At 35.7% G+C, this 11,864-nt stretch overlaps 2 protein-coding genes across 4 annotated transcripts; both read left to right on the top strand.

The window, feature by feature from the left end:
• Positions 1–3: 3 nt before the first annotated feature.
• Positions 4–2,453, top strand: LOC106756907 (ABC transporter G family member 20). Its single transcript, XM_014639506.2, has one exon. The coding sequence runs from the start codon at positions 4–6 to the stop codon at positions 2,236–2,238; it is 2,235 nt and encodes a 744-aa protein (XP_014494992.1). The 3' UTR covers positions 2,239–2,453.
• A 2,506-nt stretch (positions 2,454–4,959) lies between these two features.
• Positions 4,960–8,294, top strand: LOC106757758 (serine/arginine-rich splicing factor RS2Z32). 3 transcript variants are annotated; one of them, XM_014640539.2, is made up of 7 exons: positions 4,960–5,076; positions 5,370–5,490; positions 6,385–6,424; positions 6,591–6,686; positions 7,115–7,302; positions 7,419–7,520; positions 7,673–8,294. In XM_014640539.2, the coding sequence occupies exons 2-7, from the start codon at positions 5,387–5,389 to the stop codon at positions 8,037–8,039; spliced, it is 897 nt and encodes a 298-aa protein (XP_014496025.1). In that variant the 5' UTR covers positions 4,960–5,076; positions 5,370–5,386; the 3' UTR covers positions 8,040–8,294. The 3 variants fall into 3 exon arrangements, with proteins under 3 accessions (XP_014496025.1, XP_014496026.1, XP_022634897.1); XM_014640540.2 differs by having other exon boundaries at positions 7,422–7,520; XM_022779176.1 differs by having other exon boundaries at positions 7,425–7,520.
• The last annotated feature ends 3,570 nt before the right edge of the window (positions 8,295–11,864 follow it).

The raw sequence follows: 11,864 nt of genomic DNA on the forward strand, positions 1-11,864 counted from the left end.
CCAATGTCTCGTCTAACGCCGCTGCCGCCGCCACCACCACAACCCAACACTATTCTCGACGACAGGTTTCCTTTCTTCAACCAATCCATGGACCTGGTCCAACTCCCAAACCCGCCAACAACACGAACCCGATCCCGCACCCTCGCCGATCTCCTAAACCGCGTCCAAGACGCTCAAAACGACACACCACCTGCACCACCCCACCATGTTCTTGACCTCTCCTCCTCCTCCTCCACCCACCCCTTTGTCCTCTCCTTTTTCAATTTAACCTACAGTGTCAAGCTTCGCCGCAAGTTCACTTTTTTTCCCACCACCACCGTTTTCCCACCCGACCACGAAACTAAACCCAACGGCACCAAGACTCTCCTCAACGACATCTCCGGCGAGGCCAGGGACGGCGAGATCATGGCTGTCCTCGGTGCCAGCGGCTCTGGCAAGTCCACTCTCATCGACGCCCTCGCCAACCGCATATCAAAGGAAAGTCTCAAAGGTACAGTCACCCTAAACGGCGAGGTTTTAGACTCAAGTCTTTTAAAGGTGATTTCCGCTTATGTCATGCAAGACGACCTCCTCTTCCCCATGCTCACCGTCGAAGAGACGCTCATGTTCGCAGCGGAGTTCAGACTCCCTCGCTCCCTCTCGAAATCCAAGAAGAAAGCACGCGTCCAGGCCTTGATAGACCAGCTCGGCCTCCGCTCCGCCGCCTCCACCGTAATCGGCGACGAGGGCCACCGCGGCGTGTCCGGGGGAGAACGTCGCCGCGTCTCTATCGGAATCGACATCATCCACGATCCCATCGTGCTCTTCCTCGACGAACCAACTTCGGGCCTCGACTCCACAAGTGCCTTCATGGTGGTGAAAGTGCTGCAGCGAATCGCTCAGAGTGGAAGCATCGTCATCATGTCCATTCACCAACCTAGCTACAGAATCTTAGGCTTATTGGACCACTTGATCTTCCTCTCCCACGGTAACACCGTCTACAGCGGCTCTCCGGTGAACCTCCCAGCCTTCTTCTCCGAGTTCGGCCACCCCATACCGGAGAACGAAAACCGAACAGAATTCGCGCTGGACCTAATTCGAGAACTGGAAGAACAACCCAGTGGGACAAAGAGTTTAGTAGACTTCAACAAATCATGGCAGCTGAAAGAAAAAAACTCGGTCCAGTCCCAGAATGATCACAAGCCCAAACCATCTCTGAAGGACGCCATCAGCGCTAGCATTTCCAGAGGGAAACTGGTGTCCGGCGCTAACGGTAACGGCAAGAACTCAACGGCGGCAGTTTCCGTTCCCGCCTTCGCGAATCCGTTTTGGATGGAAATGGCGGTGATAGGAAAAAGGTCTCTGACGAACTCACGAAGGTTGCCAGAGTTATTCGGGATTCGTTTAGGTGCAGTTCTTGTGACGGGGGTAATCTTGGCAACAATCTTCTGGCACCTGGATGATTCACCAAAAGGGGTCCAGGAGCGCGTGGGGTTCTTCGCCTTCGCCATGTCCACCACGTTTTACACCTGCGCCGAAGCCATCCCAGTGTTCCTCCAAGAGCGTTACATCTTCATGAGGGAGACAGCTTACAACGCCTACCGTCGCTCTTCCTACGTCCTCTCACACGCAATCATCTCACTCCCTTCCCTGCTCTTTCTCTCTTTCACCTTTGCAGCCACCACCTTTTGGGCCGTGGGCCTGGCGGGAGGCTCTTCGGGCTTTCTCTTTTACTTTCTGGTGATCGTGGCCTCCTTCTGGGCTGGAAGCTCCTTCGTGACGTTCCTGTCGGGAGTGGTGTCGCATGTGATGATAGGGTTCACGGTGGTGGTTGCGATCTTGGCCTACTTTCTTCTCTTCAGCGGGTTCTTCATCAGCAGGGACAGAATGCCTCCGTACTGGATATGGTTCCACTACCTGTCACTGGTGAAGTACCCGTACGAGGGAGTGTTGCAGAATGAGTTCGACGTTAACTCTCCGAGGTGCTTCGTGAGGGGGATTCAGATGTTCGACAACACGCCCTTGGGGATGGTGCCGGAGACACTGAAAGTGGAGCTGCTTAAGAGCATGAGCAAGACGCTGGGCATGAACATCACAAGGTCCACCTGCGTGATCACCGGAGCGGATGTGCTGAAGCAGCAGGGGATAACGCAGCTGAGCAAATGGAGCTGCTTGTGGATCACGGTTGCATGGGGATTCTTCTTTCGCTTCCTCTTTTATTTGACGCTTCTCTTTGGGAGCAGGAACAAGAGGAGGTAGTCAATGGAACCAACACTCCTTATTTTTTCAATAATAACAGACAACTAAATCAACTGTCCAACCCTTCTTTCTCTACTCTTTTCATCATAATCTTAATTACTTTTTGCATTTAAACTATCTAAACATTAATGAATTCCAGTATGTACACTACATGTTTTTATTTCTTTAGTTACCTGTTCTCCACATTATCATCTCCCTTTGTTAATTTAATTAAAACCACTTATAAATAAGTTATATGTTTTTTCCTTATTACAGTTTACTTTCAAATATCTTTGTATTATAATTTATACTGCCTTCTTATAAGAACATGTTAAATGGAAGAACCATTCAACTTAAACTTTAAAACATTAAATTTTATAAATACAACTTTTTTAGAGGTCAGATATGTTGGGCTTTTAATGTCACCTCCCGAATCGACGTATTTATGAGTGACGTTAATGGGACGTAGGATTCCTGCAGGTGCGATGTCGGATTAATGACACTGTATTCTTACCGTTTTCTTTTTCATTGATGGTGGGAATGACACTATGCAAGGACCTAGGTTCGACTTCGAGTTGGAATGTCAAAAGAGATCAATAAACGTAAGTTTTTCTTAAGAGGAAACTAGCAAAGAGAGAAGGTGCACTACGCTACGCAAAGACACAAGAAAAACCGTACCAAAACACAACGAAAACTCATTTTAATTGGTTCAAATGAAAGATAATACATCAAAGATTACTTTAAACGGAGTAAAAACAACTTTAAATGGTTCACGGGACATCAAACGTACCTAGAAATGTAGTGCAACAGAGAGAAAATGCGAAGGAAGACGATCAAACTGTTGGTTCGCAAACGGCTGGTTTGCACTATTTAACAAGAAATTAGAGGTCAGTTGCCCACAAAGACGACGTCTATAATCGAATATACATCGAACGTCTCACTAATGTAACGTCCATTCCATTTAAAAATTAACATTTTTGTTATATATAGACATCGACTTGGCGGGACGAGACGTCTAGTAGGCGGAAACGAATGACTTTTCACATACCTGGTCAGACTATAGACGGGTATGAGGGGCCCTGACGTCTATAATCGCATATAGACGTTAGGTGGCGGGGATCAGACATTTAGATGGCGGAAAAAATTAAAGTTTCACCTACTATAAACGTTGGGTATGCAGGGCACCGATGTCTATAATTGAATCTAGATGTCAGGTGGCGGGATCAAACGTCTAGATGGCACAAAAAATTAAAATTCCACCTTGCTGTCATATTATAGACGTCGGGTAGGTGGGACACCGACGTCTATATGACGGAAAGAAATGACTTTTCACCTGTCAGATATATAGACGCCAATTTCTAGGGGCACCGACGTTTATAGTATTATAGACGTCGACCCCCCATCTAACAAACGTCTATAGGCTTCACTTATTTATGCAATTGCCACCGGTCAATAATTTACGTCGCTTCCTCATCTAACTGACGTCTAACGGATTGTAAGCTGATTCTGCACTAATGGAAGCAACAAAATGAATCCCAGTTTCCAATGCATTTTTCAAATCGTTCGTATTTTGTCCATGAATCAACCTTCCTTTTCGGAACAAACGAATCCCATTTCTAAAAAAGTTCCAAATCAATATCAAAGTATCCTTAATCACCCTTATTTTAAGAATTGAATAAGCACTGGTTGAAGTTTATTTATTTAGGAGATGATTATCTTTCATTCCCATCTTATTCTCTTATTTGTGGTATCCCATGTCTCCTTGCATTTCTTGTTGCATGTATCTCAAGTTGAGTTTAATGTTTACTGCAAGTGAATCATTTTTGGAAGAACCGGTTTTTCAATTTGTTTGAAGAACGGAATGAAAAATCATTCACATTTTGTGTGTCAATCATTTGTGTCTTTTTCAAGTCTACGAGCGCTGTTTTCCCAACCTAATGTCAACCCAAAACAATTGGAGTTCATATTTTTCAAATTAACAATTATCATGCATTCGCACATTCGTTCATATGTTCGTTGTTTTAAAGTTCTATTTTATGAATGAAGCAAAAAGATAATAATAATGGTAATATGTTATTATTGTTATTACTATTATTATTATTGTATTAAAAGATTAAAAGATAATTTAATAAATAATTTCGAGATTAAGAATGAACGAATATATAAGGTTAGAAGTTAAGTATAGTTTCTTAAGAAAGATTAAGTAAAAAAAATGCTATTTATGTGGTAACTTAGTTAGTAAAAACAGATTTGTCTACTAATCATTGTTAATAAGGTTAACAAAAATTTCAGCCACTGCAAAAATAATTGAAAGTTTAATCCTAGTATATTTGAAAAAAATAAACAATTTTGTTCCTATTTTTTTTTCAAATCTAATATTTTTTTATTTATTCGTAATATTGTTCTCTAATTTTATTTTATATATTTTTTATTTTTAATTATTTGTAACTTGTTAAATTGTAATATTTAGAAGTATTTTAAGTCATTATAAACTTATATTGATCACAATTATATCTTTTCAATTATTCCAAAAAAATATAATATTATATATTTTGTTTTGTACATTTATACTATAGCCAAAGTAATATTACATATAATTAAACATAAAAATAATATTAAATTATCAAAAATTTAAAAATTGAGATAAAAAATTATATGTTTTATAAAAGCAAGAACGGAAATTACCTTTTCGGAGGATGTAGTGTTTTGTTCTTTCATTTTTAATTTCCACAAAAAGCCCAAGTTGAGGCCCAATTAACAAAAATATCTACAAAGATATGTGGCAGAGGTCCTGTATAAATTAATCATCCCAGAGAAGCAGATCCACTTTGAAGGGTTAGGTTTGGACGGAAACACCAGGTATGGTTTCCTTGCCCTCTTTTTCTTCCAATTGTTAGATTTGCCTTTTTCTACTTTTGGTTATCGTCTCTATAGGATTTTCTCTGTGGATGCTTTGCTTCGTCTTTCACAGCAATTTCTGATATAATAATTTACAGATTTGTTTGTTTTCTGTGACTTAGGTTTTGAAATTGACTGCATGTTTGAAATTCAATTATTTTTCCATGATCCAATCCTTTTTATTTCAATCTCAGTTTTTGTTTGTGTGGCCGTTTTCATAAGTACTCTCAAAATTTCATCTGTTTATATTGTAGAGCTAGAAACAAAAACGATGCCTCGCTATGATGATAAATACAATACACGCCTGTACGTGGGACGCTTGTCTCACAATACCCGTTCCCGTGATCTGGAGCGTGCTTTCAGCAGATATGGAAGGTAATTTCTCTTTTTTTAATCATTAATTCTTATCTTTCGAAATATATAAAGAATCATAATCCTGATTATTAAGCAACTCAACCCTTTTAGAAAGGAATGTTATTTACATGCAAGTTTTGAAATTGCGGTTGTGGATTCATCCGATTCTTTATGTTAAAGAAGATTTCAGATGAATATCTTCTATTGCAGTTGAGGCCGAAATCGTCGTTTGGGACAGTCTTGTAAATACCATGTTTACTTATAAAGGCCCTATTTAACTTTTTAATGTTGAACATGTTTTTCTTAGTATTACATGTCTTCTTATCTGTTTGTCTACGTGGATGACTGTCTTTGTTCTTTAGTACTTCATTTCTTGCTCAGAATCTGCAGACGTTATCCGTCGTTTTGTCTTATCATTTTATGTGTAAATTGTTTGACTTTTTCTAATATATGTTTGGAATTGTTTGATTCATCTTTATTGTTTACATTGGCAAGGGAGTTGAGTTAGTGATAGGTTGCCGTCCGGCTGTCAACCTTGTTTTGTGCTGAAACTTGGTGATATGCAGGTTTTATCTAAGCTTTAATTTGAGCTTGGATTTATTTTGTTATTTGGCATGTTATGCGTGGGAACCAAATCCCTTAGGTGTCATGTTTTAACATGAATAATCTTGTTGAAGGTTTCTGTGGTTTTCTCTAAACCTGGAGGTCTGTGTTGGGAGGTTGGCCTTGGTGGAATTGATGGAAATTCCTGTCGAGTGTTGACTTTGGCGATTCTTTCTGTAATGTTATTGCGTGTTTTTTATGGAAATGGCAACAATCACAAACTGGTGTTTAGTCCGTCTTTGAGGGGCGTTGTATACAGTTCCAGTAGTTAAGTAATGATGGCCTTACTGTTTCTGGAAACCATTTCCGCAGAGTTCGAGGTGTGGATATGAAGAACGATTTCGCCTTTGTTGTAAGTTTTCATTCCATTCTTAGTCTTTTATCTATTTTTTTTGACTTCCATTTCTCCTCGTGCCTTTGCTCTAAGGTGGCTATTAGTGTCTGCTCAGAGGATTCGGTTGTAAGTGATGGTAAGATTCTGTTATTGTAGTGGATTGTTACTGACAGATTTTGAACAGGAATTTAGTGATCCTCGAGATGCGGATGATGCCAGATTTAACTTGGATGGCCGTGACTTTGAAGGAAGTCGTATTATTGTTGAATTTGCTAAGGGGGTAGGTCAAACTTCAAAGTCTCTAATAATTTTTTTTTTAAGATTTGCGCTTCTCAATTGTACTAGACTATTTAAGGGATGTTTTTCTAGTTTCTAGTGTTTGTTGAAAGCATGGTTGTTTGATTTTATTGGGGCATGTATGGATTTATTCCGTTGAGTCTACAATCTAAAACTCGGGCTATTATATGTCCTTAGTGCTTCTATTTGTGTACATTTTTCTCTTTGTAGTTATCAGCAATGGGCAATTGGATGATGCTCTCCTTTGTCTATCTTAACCGTTTCCTTAAGAACCTCGCACATAAATATTCAATTTCTTCTGGAGCCATGCATCTCTAATTTCATTGCTACCGCTCATCGACTTTTTAACTAATTTTGGTAGTTTTTTATTGCTTGTTAATTTGGTTTTTCATCTGATTTGTTTATAATCAGGGTCCTCGAGGTTCTCGTGAATACTTGGGTAGGGGTCCACCACCTGGATCTGGACGATGCTTTAACTGTGGCATTGATGGTCATTGGGCCAGAGATTGCAAAGCTGGGGATTGGAAGAACAAATGCTACCGCTGCGGGGAAAGAGGTCATATAGAGAAGAACTGTAAGAACAGTCCCAAAAAGTTGAGGTAAGCCCTCGTTTTGTTTCCATACCCCTTCTGCATTGTGTTGATATGTGAACTTTTTTATTTTTTTAATGAGATTTATGTTTTAAATATTTTATGCCAATTTGAGTTTTCTGTAGCAGCAGGCGTGGGCGGAGTTTCTCACGATCACCAGTCAGGTCATATTCTCCTCGTCGTGGGAGAAGCAGGGATCGGAGCTACAGTCGTGACCGCAGCTACAGGTTGGGTTCTAATAATTTCTAATCCTATTGTTTATATTCTGATTGCAATAGTACTGCAATATGAGTGTACTAATCTGTTGTTTCAATTGTCAGTATCACTTCTTTTGTAATAAGCTTGTAACTGAGTTTTGGTGACCTATGTTTTTGGCCAGTCGATCTAGATCTCCTGTCAGAAGAGCAAGAAGCCCAGTTTCTGAAGATAGGTCACGGAGTCCTCGACCGTCCAAGATAAGGGATCATAGTGCATCACCTGACCGTGGCAGCCCACAGAAGAAAAGTGACATATCTCCCCGTAATGATGATAGGATGGTGACACAGCGAGATGGGTCTGACTTCAGTGATGGTCCAAGAGGTAAAAGTAGAAGCCCTGCCAGCCCTCCAAGGAACAACAATGAGAGGGGGTATGATAGCCCCAAATCTAATGGTCGTAGCCGGAGCCCCAGCCGGAGCCCTAGGGATGACAGGAGCCCCATTGATGAAGATGATGACAACCACCGTCGCTCGCAGTCACCACCTTAGATGGTGCTTTTTGTTAAGTGGTCAGGGTTGGCCCAGTTTATTATATCTGGATTATAAATTGCACTCCAGTTTAATTTTGACTTGTGTTTATCAAAACGTATTATATGCATGCTATATTATTCGGATTCTTGCTGTTAACTAGCTTGTGTCATAGCTAGAATATGGTGCATGAATTTTTTTTAAGGGTTGGGATATTTTACACCATTATAAGTTATTGTGAGAAATTTAAATCTTGCATGTTTTGAAGGCCTTCAACTTGAAAGATCTTAAGGTTTTTCTAATTTTTTTCATCACTTTGATGATTGTGTTAATTAGACAGTCATAACCGTTGAGAAACAACTTTAGTCAGTTAGGATTTTTACTCTATTAGAGGATTGTAATTGTATTTTGACATCGTTGTTTGGACGTGAAAAGGTTACCCTAGAAAAATTGTATTGTATTTTGACATCGTTTTTTGGATGTGAAAGGCATTATCACGTGCGGACGTTTTCACTCTAAAATCCTTGTTAATTATATTGTGTTAGTGTTTTTCGAGAAATAGAATTTGAAAGATTACTTTTTTATTTTTTTTTCTAGCGTGCTAAGTATTGTTTTTCTATTTAATGTTCTCGTGAAATGAATATATAAATTCTTATGGAAATCATGTTGCACCTGTTGAATGTGACTAGTGTTCTTATTTTTCACATTTTAGTAATTGTTTGAAGGTCTGTTGCATTTTCTATAGTTTATAAAATTTTTACAAAAGAAAAAATAATAATGTATTTTTAGTAAGAACTAAAATTACGAAATATGTTTTTGGTGAAAGTTACTTGAGAATGTTTTCAGAGGGTGTTGGTATATCGCTTTTTCGTTTGCATGTCGTTTTTGGTTAATCTCATGGGGGCTTTACTTTGCACTTCCAACTTTCTTTTAGTGTCTAATATAATCACTCAGTATTTCTTGTCATATTCATTTAACTGGATTTTGAATTTTGATTTAAAAAATTATGAAATTTTTCAAGGTTTCAGAATTTATTAGATTTTAAAATTTAGAATTTATCAAATTTTAAAATTTGATTTAAGAATTCATTGAATTTTAAAATTTCATAAAAACTCATTCAAATTTAAAACTTACTGAATTTCGAAATCTAATCAAAATATCTTTAAACATTCCATGAACATTTTTTTTTAATTTAAATGCTCAATGAACACATTCGATAAACATATGTTCATATTTATTATTATTATAATTTTAATACTAATAATAATAATAATAATATTAATTAGTATAATTTAATATAATATATCAATTTAACTTAATATATGTTTATATTTTAATATTTTAGTGTGTAATTTATTATTATTATTTAATATATGTTAATTAATATAATTTATTTCAATACTTTAATAAAATTTAATATATATTAATGTTTTAATATAATTTAATGTATTAATATTTTAATATTTTAACATATAATTTATTATTATTATTATTATTATTATTATTATTATCATCATTATTATTAATATGTAATATATCTTAATTAGTATAATTGAATATAATATTTTAATAAAATTTAATATATTTTGAGATTTTAATATTTTATAATATAATATTAAACTAAAACAAGTAAAACACATTTAAAAAATTTAAACAAAAAACAAAAAAAAAATTAAATAAAAGAAATAAGTCTTAACTTTCAAAATGAATTCAAATTTATAAATTCAATGTTAACCGAATTTTGAAATTTAGAAGAATTGAAAATTAAATATTGAAATTTAGAAGAATTGAAAATTGAATTTTGAAATTCGATGAATATAGTAATTAGATTTTGAAATTTGGTAATTTTCTCACTTAGATTTCAAAATCACTGAATTTGGAAATATGTTGATTTCTTCAATCAAAGTTTGAAATTTGATTAAGTTTCATATTTAGATTTTAAAATTCAATAAGTTATGAACTTTAACTACTTTTCTCAACCAAATTTTGAAATATAATAACTTTCTAAATCAAATTTCTAAATTCGATGAGTTTTCTAAAGCAAATTTTGAAATCTAGTACATCTAAAACACTAAAAATTGATATATCAAATGAAAGAAAAATAAAATTTAAAACCTTAACGAATAAACACTCTTATACATGGAAAATGAGATGAAATGAAGAAGAAGAAGGTGAATAAAGCAAAGTAAAAGGTTTTGCTTTTGTGATGAAAACTCACCAAGCACCACTCCATAGAGACAAAAGCGAAAGAACAAGAAGGTTGAAGCATCGAAAGTATTGATTTGAGGGTGCATGGCAGTAAGCTGACAAGTAATGTGTTCATGTTCTTAATAAGAGCCGCAACTGTAGTGCAAGACAATTCCCCCAAGGAAGTTTGGAGTGAAAGAAAGCCTTTTGTTTCTTATTTTTAGGTGTTTGGGTGTATAGCTCATGTACATACACCAGATCAACAATGAATCAAATTATATGACAAGAGTAAAATGTATGTTCTCTTTAGAGTGAGTGATGAATCCAAAACTTATAGATTGTTTGACCCAATCACTCAAAAGATCATCATTAGTAGAGATGTTATGTTTGAAAAAGAAAAAGGTTGGGATTTGGAGCATGACAAAACCAACCAACACATTACTTTAAGTTGGGGTAAAATTATAACACAAGATAATGACAACAAAAAGGATACAAAACATAACCAAGCAGAACTTTTAGGGCAACATGTAGTAGAAAATTTGAATAAAGGTAATACTGAAATTAACACTTATAAAAATGAGTCTCATCTTTTATAGATTAATAATTCAATTAAAGGAAGGATTAAAAGATGTTTAAGAAAACCGATTTAGATTGTTGATTATGAAAAAAGGAGAAGGTTTACTAGATGGAGATGCAATGGTTGAGATAGAAGATGATCCAATAACGTTTGAAGAAGCTATCAAAAGCATGATTTTATGAAATGCAATGGACAGAGAGATGGAGGCCATAGAAACACATTTTAATTGTGAGCTTATATATAGATGATTTAATATACACTAGATATGATGAGAGCATGATGTTATAATTTGATATGTCTGATTTAGGAAAAATGAAATATTTTCTTGGAGGAGAAATTTTGCGACATACACATGGAATCTTGATGTGTCAAATGTGTCAAAAGAAATATATCCAAGATGTATTGTCACGATTTTAATATGAATGACTATAACGCAGTGAATAATTCTATTGTACTAGGTACAAAGCTATCGAAAAATGATGAAGGAACAATAGTGGATACAACTTTGTTCAAAGAAGAGGTTGAACGTCTAGTGTACTTAATTACCATAAGACCAAATCTAATATGAAGTAAGTATAATTAGTAAATTTATGACTAATCCTATATAAAATCACTCGCTAGCTACTAAAAGAATTTGAGATATTCAAAAGGAACATCATAAGATAAAATCAACTATAAGAAAAAGAGAGTACTAACATAGTTATGTAGAAATGGTTATTATACTTTTAATAAAGGATAATTTAGAATTACGACTCTTTTAGGAATGTAGGAAGAAAAATTTGGGGTGCAAGAAATAACATCCATTGTTTTATTCTTTCTTGGGTGTTTCATCCTCCACCTCCAAGCCTTCATCCTGCACCTCCAAAAATTTCATTTTTGACCTTCTGACAACTGATCCTGCACCTATAATTTTTTCAAAAGTTTCATTTTTAACTCTAATAAATATCTTTCCATATTTTTTCTCTTTCTTATTAAAAACACTCTGCACCACCTTAATAATAATTTAATTTAATTTAAAATTCAAATATTATTTAATATAATTTTATATTTTAATAATTATTAAAGTAAGATTTATATTATAA

The sequence above is a fragment of the Vigna radiata genome, chromosome 3, assembly GCF_000741045.1.
Source record: "Vigna radiata var. radiata cultivar VC1973A chromosome 3, Vradiata_ver6, whole genome shotgun sequence".
In the NCBI taxonomy this organism is placed as follows: Eukaryota; Viridiplantae; Streptophyta; class Magnoliopsida; order Fabales; family Fabaceae; genus Vigna; species Vigna radiata.